The sequence below is a fragment of the Lytechinus variegatus genome, chromosome 16, assembly GCF_018143015.1.
Source record: "Lytechinus variegatus isolate NC3 chromosome 16, Lvar_3.0, whole genome shotgun sequence".
NCBI classification, from domain to species: Eukaryota; Metazoa; Echinodermata; class Echinoidea; order Temnopleuroida; family Toxopneustidae; genus Lytechinus; species Lytechinus variegatus.
The window spans coordinates 20826228-20838949 of record NC_054755.1 but is presented as its reverse complement, the minus strand read 5'-3'; the positions used below and the strand labels follow the sequence as shown (position 1 = coordinate 20838949).

At 37.1% G+C, this 12722-nt stretch overlaps 1 protein-coding gene across 1 annotated transcript; it reads right to left on the bottom strand.

Moving 5' to 3' along the window:
• Positions 1–7822: 7822 nt before the first annotated feature.
• LOC121429493 (heme-binding protein 1-like) lies at positions 7823–11891 on the bottom strand. Its single transcript, XM_041626538.1, has 4 exons — positions 11816–11891; positions 10605–10734; positions 9584–9770; positions 7823–8049 (listed from the first exon to the last, which is right to left on the bottom strand). The coding sequence occupies exons 1-4, from the start codon at positions 11888–11890 to the stop codon at positions 7881–7883; spliced, it is 561 nt and encodes a 186-aa protein (XP_041482472.1). The 5' UTR covers position 11891; the 3' UTR covers positions 7823–7880.
• Between the last annotated feature and the right edge of the window lie 831 nt (positions 11892–12722).

Below are 12722 nucleotides of genomic sequence, written 5' to 3'. Positions count from 1 at the left end.
CCTGCATCTTTGGTGGATTCAGGACTAGCACTCCTGTCCATTGTTCCAACATCTTTGGAGATAGACTTAAAGAACTCTTTGGAGTTTGGACATAAAGTCGTTGCCCACAATCATGACGTAAAATGGCCAATCAAAGATTCCCTGACTTCTTCCTGTGATTATTTCCTTTGGGGACACTTAAAACAAAAGGTATTTCTAATTCCTCCTTAAGATCTTCATGATTTTGTAGGGCCGAATTTGATCATGCTTTTTGTGCAATGATCCAGCAATGGTCAAGATGAGCTGTCCAAGATATCCTTAATCCCTCCATGTTACCAACTATTGTGTGTAAAGGAGAGGAGGACATGTTGAAGGTGTGGGTGAATAAGACATTAACCTTTCAATCACCTTTTCAGAGGAATACCTTGACTCTTCATTCCAAAAATTACTTTTTTACATTTTATTCTATCAAGCGCACATATCACCTACTTTACCCAAACCAAGGAGGTTTAAATGAGATGGAGTAACAGCAAACAAAATCCCTTTGAACAAGCTTCGAAGCTGCCAGCAGAAAGTATGTCAGGCATGCACTTTGCTCAACATCTCTTGCAATTGTATAGACAAGTGATTCCTGCATGACTCCGCAGCTATAGGTCATCTATACATGTATAGGGAAATATGCTATTGTGATGATAACATTTTCGCCTTATCTGGTCTGGTTATATGTGTAGTACAATTCGGAGGCATGCGAAAATGAACTATGCAATATTTTCTGAACTATGACTCAAATTTCCTCGATTGGGCATGATTGTGCGGGCACTCATCTGGCATATAGTGAATAGCAATATTCCATCAACCACATTTGAAATTTTCATTTGCTGCAAGCGATCAGAAAAGTTTTAAAATCTGGTTTCAGTAAAGGTCAAATTCTTACTTTTTCCACTGATTAAAGGTAAATATAATCTGGGCAAATATCTCAGCGTAATAGTGCTTGGTTATTGATGTCTTGTCATGCGTACAATTTTCTGTTTATTTATATAAGAGATGGAAAATTGATCCAAATGGATATTTGTAAAATTTCACTCCTCGGATTTCTTCACTGAAACTGGCGGCTTCGAAGGCGGACATCAAAAAGGTCTTAACTGCCGTTCTGTCTTTTGTGCTTCTTTAGAAATGAACAGCTGCTTGAATAAATTTGTTGCCTGTTGGAACTCCAGTCATAGAAACTTCTTGCCCAAATTTGGTAAAAGTGGTACCTGCAAAGTTGTCTTCAACATCAATAAGCTTGGTCATGAGTGGCGCAGATGGTACAAATAGGGTATCAATGAGTTTCTCTTTCATATCCATGCAGAATAAACTTCACAAAATTAAATATGATCCAAATATCAACCCTCTAGATTTGGATTACTTTTTTTCTGAAATTCACCAGTGTATAGGACACTCGCTTGCGTGTTGCATATCATGAACGCATCAGCATATTAAAGTGCGAAATCTAATTAAGTCACACTTACAATGTAAATCTTTATGAAACACCCCCCCCCCTTCCAATAAATAAGGACAGAGATGCTGGAAAAAGTTCATTTTGCGACAGCCAATCAAACCCTACCTGTAGTAAACCTCATATGAATCAGCGTTCTCGCCAGTGTATAATACGCATGGTGCAAACACCATGCGTGCGGAAATGGAGACCAAGTGGAACCATGCGTAAAATTTCAGCGACATGCGTGGCGACATGCGTGGAAAAATTGAAATGGAAATATTCAGGAAAAAAATACACTCCATGAACTCATCTTAGTGATATCAACTTCATTTATCGGGTTGCGCCGAAGTCCCACCAACTTAAGACCACTTACAGGCCTACTACGGCTAGGAAAGTGGCAAGGCGCCCAGCTAGCTCGCTGCTGCTATTGCGGGCATATGACGGCACGGTAAGGTCGTTCCGTTGCCTATTCCCCCGTCTTCCCCGTACATCACACCGGCTATGCTCCATGACCTACCGGTAGCTGCGCTTACTGATATGATGGGAGTGGAACTTGGAATAAATGCATTGTATATACAAGGAACATGTACTTGTACTGTGTTTGTCATTTATCCCGCCCTCTATACACACAATGAATGAATAGCAAAGGAGTTGTACTGTGTTTGTCATTTTATCCCGCCCTCTCTGCACACAATGAACGAATAGCAAAGGAGTTTGAGAACTGTGCGTGACCGCTATAGTGCATGGATGTTAGGCCTGGGACGATTGTCATTTTTACCATTCAATTATTTCCTGAAAAAATAATCGAATGATTCGATTGTTCGTCGGGAATCAGGTGTTTTAAATCAGAATAGTTGACCTACTTTATGGTGAAATCTCCATCAAATTAAGTCACATGTTTTGAATAAATGAAAGTAGGACCCTTTTCCCCTTCTCCATGATATTCATATCAAAAGAAACTACATGAAATGAGATTAAAACTTTCAGTTTATTGTTCCAATGAAAATCCTTCCTAAATCCATGCTGGTACTCTGGTATTATGCATGCATCCCTCCAAGTGCCACACCCCTGCATATGAATGAATCAGCCCAGATCCGAGAGTCCAAAGTCCAGCAAAGCCAAAAGATGTAAACAACTCATTCATGAACTATTCTTTGAGACTGACCCCATGCAGGTGGACCATTTCTTGAACAATTTCATCCCTTGCCCACACCATGTCCCCGCCCCCACTTGTGGCACTGCCCACGATTCTACACATGTATTTCAAAAAAATATTTTGCAAAATATTTAATTTGAAATACCTTTTAAAATTACGATTTTTTATCAATTGAACCTACATGTATAACTGGGTCTATTTTTGGAGACTAGTCGAGAAAGTACCGGTGAAGACGGGCGCATGTTGGAATGTAGTTTTCATTGTGTGAGGGGGATAGAAAAAAGGTTGCATTATTGTATTGAAACATGAAAGGAATTCTCCGGCTCCCACCCTTATCTTTGTCTAGCTCTCCCTCACACACACACAGATGGGGGAGGGGTCAATTTATTTCTGAAGTCATGACCTCTCCTGATAAGGGAACCACTGCCTTCTTCTTTGTTTCCCCAAAAGTTTCATTGGCTATCCGAAGGTCCAATCAGCTCAAGTGAGCTTGGTTGTGTGTTTTCTTATTGTTTTGTGCACGCAGACAATGAACTCATTTTGTGTATCGAGGGCAAGGTTGGGTGGGATTGAAAAAAATTCGGAGCGCTTTCATGTTGGTGTGTAACTGTGAATGTAATACAATCATTATTTTTTAATATTATCTCGGTAACATAATTTTTAAACCTGTCTGTATGAAGTGTCATCATTGTCTTCTTGTCATTTTGTTATTATTACTTGGGTATTCGAGTTCTCCCAATGTCATAATCGGGATCTGCCGAACATTCGATTTGTGTAAATTTTGCTAATCGATTGGTGATTGGCGGCATGCCAATCGAACCATTCGATCAATTGATGTTTACTCCCAGGCCTAGCATTTATGTGCATTTGTGTGGGCTTAAAAATACGCCACAATGGGGCTTCCTTAGCGTCTCTATTTGAAGAAAAGGCCGTCGCTTCCGCGCTCCGCGAGGGAGGGGGGAACCCCCCCTCCCGCACCCACCCCCCGGGAGTGGCAGCACAAGTCCCCGACATGGGTGAATTTTTTTCTGGCGAGAACGCTGATTTGAACCAATATATATTTTTTTTCACTTTGTGTACATGTAGCTGTTGCAAAAAAACTCCAAGATACCAAGTTCAAAAACCAGCTAAAACGTTACTTTGATTTTGAAGTGATTTTTTTCAGGTTTTACTTCATCTATATCAAATCATTTTTTTTCAGCATTCCCCCTTTAAACCTGACATCAGAATATAGACCAGTGCTTTCATGAAGCTTGACATGGTTTGTAATTTTTTTTTTTTTTCATATACAGGTTCATTGAAGTTTTTGTTTATCAAGCTGCACTTCATACATGTATGTACACCAGGGACTTAAGTGATGGCGGATTCCGAGGTCATCTCAAAAGAGTCTTTAGGACAGGCAGGGGACAAGGGGATGGACATCCAAAACAGCTCATCGGGATCCAATGGCACAGAGGCACACTGTGAAAAGACGTCACATGGCTCTCAAGAACGTGATCATCATGAAGGGTGAGGTACCTTGTCAAAAAGTTAGAAAGTTCTGCGCAAGAATATCGAAAGCGACCTCTCATTACCAATGTTCACACTTCATCAAAGACAAAACAATGAGGAATGTTGAAGAGCCCCTGGGGGGGGAGGGGAGTCAAATGTATTGCTGTACACATGTGTGACCAAATTATTTCCAAACAAGCATTCCCTAAACAATTTTTTCTATGTTTGCCAAATAACCCCCAAAACAAATTTTTGCAGGCTTTATTTATACATTTTGTCCCAAAGTTGTCACCAGAATATGACCCCGGGGAAAAAGCTTGGGGGAAAAAACTACCCCAAACATGTTTGGCTAGTCTGAAAAAAAAAAAGCTTTCTAATAAAAAAACATTGCCAAAGTACTTTTGACCTTGCAATGGGCCATTGACCAGTCTTTTAAAACCACCCTTTTTCTTGAAAATCAGTGTTTTTGATCCCCTTTTAATAACGAGTGCATGTGCGGCCCTCTTCCCAAAACTGAAAAAAAACACCCTGTTAAACATGTTTTTGGTCACGCATGTATACAGCAATATAACTGCCCCCCCCCTCCTCCTCCCTTCTCCCCCCCCCCCCCCGGAGAAGAGTCGCTATGAAAAGAGAAATGGTGTCTTTATAGAAGGATTTCTGCTAAAAGATGTGGCACAGCCTTTTGACTACCGGTAGTTAAAGGTTACGTCCACCCCAGAAAAATGAAGCAATAGAGAAAAATCAAACAAACATACTGTAAAGCTGAAAATTTCATCAAATAGAATAAAGTAAGAAAGCTATGACATTCTAAAGTTTTGCTTATTTTTCCCAAAACAATTATGCACAACTTTAAGATGTAAATGAGAGAGTCGATGATGTCTCTCACTCACTATTTCTTTTGCATTTTATTGTTTGTTACATTATTTCAATTTGTACAGATTTGACAGTAGGACCAATTTTACTGAACCATTTGGACTTTGAATTGGAATATCACATAGATTCAGGGAGGAATAAAAAGAATTCACATGACAATGAGGAGAAAATTAGAATATTGAATATTTCATAAAAAATAAAATACATGTATAAGAAATAGGGAGTGGGTGATGTTATCAGACCCCTTAATTGCATATGACCAGGATGTGCGTATAACTGTTTTGTGAAATTAAGCGAAACTTTAAAACTTTCTTATTTTACATCCGATTTTTTAAAAAATGTCAGTGTTATGTTTGTTGGGTTTTTCTCTTTTTATTCAAATCAACATTTTTCTGGGGTGGACTTGTCTTTTAATTACTTAAATTCAGTCTGCATTGCTAAAAGCGTGAACCTATAGCCTTTCCTATCTTTACCCAAGTTTATGTGTAATAAAGGTCTTTGTAAGTTACAAAGGATTTTACAAACAACTAGAGACCCTTTCGTTGGTGCTATATATTCAGACTCTCAGTCATTTTGGTTCCCATCAAGTTGATCAATCATGGGGGCCAATTTAATACAAAGCTTTATAGCAATCATAGAACCTTTGTTCTTTTTAAATAATGATTGCATTGTAGTTCACAAGTAATCGTGAAAATCTAGCATACAATTAATCACCTATTGTAAGTTATTCATGAATTATTGTTGATTGAATATATAGATTTATCTGAATTGAAATTTAAATATATATATTTTCAATTTTGATAACAGGGCCCAAAGAATTATTTTAAAATAGGGAGTGCTGGTGTTCTTGTTCAAGGGATTGTCATCGTGTCATCAGAAAAAAAATGACAAGCAAAAAAAGGGGGTATTGCTCCCAAATCTTTGTCATTTCGAAGCAATATCTCTTTTTGTCAACCTGATTGCCAGGGGGTGCTACCAATGGTGTACATATATACCGGTACATACGCATCACCCCCTGAAAAATCTTGGGTTACTTCAACCCCAGCAACCCCCACTTCACAGGGCCATGTAGGGTTATTAGGGAATGCACGCACAAGTTATGGGTTATATATAAATCTCAAAACATCAATAAGGATCAATATTCAATTGTATTTATACTTTTAAAGCAGCTTTATGACTTATCCAAGGTCATCATGGGTATGCCCTAGTTTTTCCTATTGATTTTTCTCGGTGCTCCACTACTACCATTGATATAAATAAAAAATGGATCTCTCATTGAATTCTGATCGGCAAATTATCCCAATCTGAACAATTTTGAGATTGCTAGTATTTGTAATGGAGATGCAGTCATCGAGATAGTTCCCAGGATTAATCTCGAGATTGCAATCCCAAGTCAACTTAGGATTATTTGCAACATAGCACGCTACATGTATTTACGAATTATTCCGCTAATTCGCAGTTGCAAGTGCACTCAGTATTATTTATTCACGGCGTGCCAGGCTGATGCATGTATGCCTCGTTTGAGCACAAATTGCTCTTCTTGTGCTGGTGGAGACGGGGTTTCTTGAATCTCAAGATTAATCATGAAGAGGGCAGATCGGGCTAAAATTTTGAGATTGAGCAAACCCGAGCTGGTGCAGCGCTGCCTCCTGAAGCTTCAGTATTAAAATGTTCCCATATGAGGACCATACCAACTGACACGTACAAATGAAAGAACACTTTCTGCTTATAATCTGGGGCTACTTTTCATAACTTACTACCTAAATAATGATAGTGATAATAATTGGATTTTCTTAGAGAATATAAAGCACTGTGCATGGCTTTAATAAGACAAGTTAAGGTTCATAGTAGATGCGTTTTAAGATGTTTTTTGAAGAGGTCAAGAGAAGAGATGTTTCAGAGAGACAGGGGACAAGAGATTGAAAATAATTGAAGCCTGTCTGTTTTCTGGATTTAGGAATGACATGCATGCAGAAAGGAGCAGATGTAGAACGAAGAGAGTGTGTTGATATTTGTTGCTGAAATAGCAAAAAAACATAAGAAGAAAATGTTGACAGAGATTTAAAGTTTTTTTTTTCTTGTTGATATTTATTGAAAATATAGAATTCACATTTAATCAAGAAATTTATTTACAAAAAAGGAAAAAAAATATTTGAGGAACAGCATATAACAAATGAAAATATTTTTATGAAGTTAATACTGTTTTGGAAACAAAACTTAATCTTTTAAATTGCCACAGAGCTGGTATTGGAGGAAATTAAAGTTAAACTTTGTTGGCAACAACACAAAATCATAGTGTGTTTTTTTTCTTAGTTTTTGATAGAGAATTTCAGTTTACGTATAATAGACTTTCATTTTTTGATCAGTTTTCCTTCTTGATAGATCTTGACCCAAGATTGATCTACAATCGATGTTAATTCTTACAACATATACAAGATGCTTCTGTACATGTACAATCTGACATTTTTGAATACCAAACAATGGGGGGGGGGTTGATAGCACCTACATGAATACATGTAAGATAGTTTAAATAATGAATGCATACATTTCATTAAATAGGTTTAAAACAACTACTAAGCATTGAATGGGGGGAAATTGCAGGATACAATTATAAACATGTAGCTTTCCGATATTGTCATTCAGCAGTAAAAGGGCAATATACGGCACTATTTGGAGCAAAACTGATGATACCAGAAAATGTAAAAATAATTTTTTTTTTGGCCATATCGCCCTTTTACTTGCCAAATTATGATAGCCTACATGTACATGTATATGCAAGATTATTTCAGGTGTGTCTTGCGAGCTTTTATCTAGAAAAATAAAAAAAAAGAAACAGATCAACGGATATACCATTGAATACAGTGTATGTATTTGCAGTAGGGCCAATATGCTTCTAGTCTAAACCTTAATAAGCCAGACCTCATTAGTTCTACCGACTGGTTTCATGGGTGGATCGTAACCACAAAAATAGAAACATCCATCCTTGTACTGGTCCTCGGACAGGGCGGCTCGGAGTTTCTGGATTTCTTGGATGATCTCTTTCTCGCCAGCGTAACCACCAAATTTTCTGTGAAGATGGGACAACCAAACAAGTTCAACATTATGATGTGCTTAGAAGTGCGAAAGAAATATGAGTAAAAACACTGTACAACATTCAGTGGGGTTCATTTTATTGTACAATTTTTGTAGTGTGGAAATGTAATTGTGCAGCAGAAGAAAACATCATTAAAGACAAATGTTTATTTGGGGGCACAAAATATACTATGGTGTTGTTGTTCAAACCTGACGTGACGCATACTTGGACATGAGCACAATGGATATCAACAAATTTGATTGAAAATTTTTGCTTAAAACAGTTCAACTAACCATTACAAGTCAGAGGAGCCTGCTTGTAATAGTATATTTACATGATATTGGAAGAAATTCCCGGGGGGGGGGGGGGCCACTTACATTGACGAGTGGATACCATGCGCGACCAAAAAAACACGTAAAAAGGATGTTTTTTTCATGATAGGGCACGTTACGTATGTAACGTGATAAGGGTGTCAAAAACATTTTTAAAAATGAAAAAAGGGTATCTATTTCGCTAGGAAAATTACGTGTTAGGGTCGAATTTGCGGGGATGATAAAACAAAATTAAATGTTTTATAAAGGATGTCCTTTTTGCCCCAACACTTCGTGTTTAGAGTCCGATTTGCGCGAGGTATAGAAGGTGGGGTCGTACTAAACCAAATAAGGTAAAGCCGACGACCGAAAGACCCATAATGATAAAACATTCCTGTACTTGTTTAGGGGTTCATTTCAGGGAATATTTGCCAAGAGTATCGTTTTGTTTCCAAGACTTGTTAAGGGTAGGGTTTCACACGCCAATACTTGTTAAGGGGTGCATTTCAGAATATGGAAATTACGTGTTTAGGGTGCTTTTCGAGACCCCATGGTCGCGCATGGTATCCACTCGTGAATGGAAGTGCCCCCCCCCCCCCCCCCGGAAGAAATTTCACTGTGAGCCATGAACTAAACTACATTCACTTATAAATGAAATATCATGGACCCTAAAACAACTTTAGGAAGTAGCATCATGCAGTATTACTTTGGACCCTACACGGTATTACAGTCAAACCTGTCTATAGCAGCCAACTGTCTTAAGTGAAAACCTGCCACCATAGTTGTCTCCCCTTTGAAATGAATGAAGTTGTCTGCTTTCCACAAGTACATGTAGTGGCCATGTTTTGCATGGGCACGTCATGGTGTGTTTTCCTTCAGCAAGAAATTTATCCACATTTTGCTTCACTCGACCCAGGTGAGGTAAATGGGTACCGGCAGGAAGTAATTCCTCAAAAAGCTGTGCGCACCAGAATTGGTAGACTAGCTCAGCCGGGGTAATATACATGTAGGGGCGCCTTGAGCACCTAGCAAGGTGGATATACAATTCCTTTATTACCGGTATAATTATTATGACAGATTTGACTTTTAATAATTGAACACCCTACATCGCTCATGGGTCCTCATACCTTGGAAGGCTTTATAAAGTTTTTGGACTACAACCCCTCACCCCTTCCATGTCATGCCTCCTTTCATACCCCACCCCCCTTCATACTTACCTCACATACATGGTGGCTTCTGGAGTGTTCCGGAAGGTGATATCATCATCCTTTGGCTTTGGTGGGTCATCCACATTCTTCTTAGGAAGTAAAAACCCAACATTGTAAACCTGTTTCATTGTATTCCAGTCATCGTCACCAGGCTGGCAAAAGAAGCACACAGGAGCTGTCATTGATACCTTTTTACCTGGATGTGAATAAAGTAGAGATTTAGGGTCAGCGGATGAATTCACAGACTCAGAACAACAAGGTCCAGGGTTCAAATCCCATCATGGCACTAATGTCCTTTGACAGACAAACCTGACATAAACCTGTTTCATTGTATTCCAGTCAGCGTCACCAGGCTGACAAAAGAGCCCACTGGAGCTGTCATTGATACATTTTTACCTGGATGTGAATAAAGAGGTGTTGAGGTATTTTTGATCTGTCAATACATTTTCAAACTCAAAACCACAAATCTCATTGTGGCACTAAATATCCTATCAAAGTCACACTCAACATTTGAAGGTCCTGTTTCTTTGTATTCCATTCAATTTCATTGCTACATTTGAAGTTTTTGAAATGACAGCATAACTTAAAAAATATATGGACCTAGTTCATGAAAATTCGACATAAGATTAATCAAGTATCACTGAACATCCTGCATGAGTTTCACGTCACATGACCAAGGTCAAAGGTCATTTAGGGTCAATGAACTTTGGCCGAGTTGGGAGTATTTGTTGAATTACCTTCATATGTATTGGTCTAGTTCATAAAACATGGACATAAGAGTAACCAAGTATCTCTGAATATCTTGTGCGAGTTATAGTAGTTTTCAAAGTCAGCACTGCTGCTACATGCATATTGAATCGCGTGATGCAGGTGAGACCGCCAGAGGCATTCCACTTGTTCATATTATATTTAAGTTTACAAAAAGAAAAAATATGTTATTTTTCAATACAAACGTATGGCATGTTAAGATATACATGTAATACATGTTTTACAAATAAATTACAAGTACATGTACCCGAGCACCTCCTACCTGTTTCATTTGTTCCTGTGATGTACTTGAAGAGCTTCATGAATCCCTCGCTGGACGAGTCCTTATACTTCTTTCCTTCTACCTTTGTGACCGCCCACTTGGCAGCAGCATACTTTCTTTCTTCATACACCTGAAGGTTCAAATTTAAAATGAAATCAAATTGTCTTTATATTATGCACAATGAGCCTAGAATTTTGAGGGAGCTAGATATGGCTTATGATGTGAAATTTATTAAAAGTTGCAAGTTAGGGAAGGAGTGAGCAAAAATTTCAGCTTATTATAAAGATCAAATTTTGTGATAAATTTTTGATGTAATATTCAGAAAATGATATTAGTTTTCACCCTTCTCTCTTTCCATTTTTTTTTTGTGTGTGTGTTCTTGGCCATGAATTTTTTTTTTTTTGGGGGGGGAGAAAATTCCAACAAGCATAACACTGAAAATTTCATCAAAATTGGATGTAAATTAAGTTCTGCTTAATTTCACATAACAGTTGTGTGCACATCCTGGACAGTATAAAAATGAGGGGACTGATAATAACATCACTCAATCACAATTTCTTTTATATTTTATTATATATGAAATATTCTCATTTTCTGCTCATTGGAAGGTGAAACAAGTTTTCTTCCTCCATTAACACGGGGAATTGTTTTAAGATTTTATGGTTCAGTCAAGTGGGTCCTTAGTCAGATATGTAAAAAAAAAAAGAAATATTGTACTAATCAAACAATAAAAAACAAAAGAAATAGTGAGTGAGGGACATCATCAACTCTCTTTTGCCTGTTGCTGAGTTATGCCTTAATAACTCGTCTGTGGAAAAAATAAGCGAAACTTTCAAATGTCATAGCTTGAATTATTTTACATCCAGTTTTGATGAAATTTTTAGCATTATCATTGGATTTTCTTTTTTGATTCAAATTAAAATTTTTCTGGGATGGACTTGACCTTTAAAGATAATCTTTCCCAGTTTATATGATTTTAAAAGAGTGATCGTATACTTGCAAAATCATTCCCTTTGACAGGAAAGACACATATTGAAAATGTTTTTGTTTTTTTGCAATAAAATTTGGTTTGTGCCTGTCCACTGAAATTGTCTTGGAAGAGTTACTGAAAATCAGAAGTCAATTTTGATTAAAAATGTATGTCTGTCTGCTAAAATTGTCTTGGGATGGGACATGAAATAGATAGTGATGATTTAAACAGATGGACTTACATCAGTTTTACTAATAACCTCATAATTTGGAGTCTCCACGTCTCCAAACATCCGGCCTGCAATGGTGCTCAACATCTTGAGGTGATAAATCTCAAGAAAAGCAAGTAAACATGAGAAAATCAAAATGGACTGTACACTGTAGTATCATATTCATCATATTCTATTAATCTAAATATTTAGTAAATTTATAAGTGCATTCACACTTCAAAAACCATCTACTCTGCCCAAATCACATTTGTGCTCTCAAAAGAACAGAGCCAATATCAGTTGCTCTTGGTAGAGTGACCCGTCCATATGATTTGAAGTATTCATTCTCATTTATAAGTTTTGTACATTAGTTTCCTTTTATACACTACATGTATTATCAAACAAAACTACACAAGATTTAGAAGAAGAAAAATACATTAAACAAAAATAAAAGTGTCGTTAAAAAAGCAGAATGGGAAATAAATCTGATCTGCCTTTGAGAAACAAAACTAACCCCTTTCCCCAAGTCATGAAAAACATACAGAAACAAATTGGAAAATAATGAAAAAAAATTAAGATTATTCAGAAAGGGCAGATGGCCCCTTGTTTAGGATAGCATATCATCTAATTTTCCTATAAAAAACAAACTCATCATATGACATGATATATTTCATTTGTATATTGAATGATTTTTATGCTTTTTTATTGTATGTTTTTGAATTTATATATATTTTTAAGGAAAATGAAATCAATTCAATGTAATGATTTCCATACTATTAAAAATATTTGTCATGCTAGTAAAATCAATTTCGAATTATTATCCATCATGTGGACATTAAAAGTATAAACAAGTCTAAAGTCCAGTGCAACAAAAAACAAATAAAAAAGGTGTATACATCAGATTGTCCCAATAGTTTCTTTCATTTTTGCTCATGCAATA

Bases quoted from the DNA above. Each gene is read 5' to 3' on its own strand.
- LOC121429493 (XM_041626538.1), bottom strand. From the start codon at position 11,890: ATGTTGAGCACCATTGCAGGCCGGATGTTTGGAGACGTGGAGACTCCA. The intron at 10,735-11,815 runs GTAAGTCCATCT...TTGAACCTTCAG, and splicing joins AGGTTATTAGTAAAACTGAT to GTGTATGAAGAAAGAAAGTA. The intron at 8,050-9,583 runs GTAAGTATGAAG...CCATCTTCACAG, and splicing joins GAAGCCACCATGTATGTGAG to AAAATTTGGTGGTTACGCTG.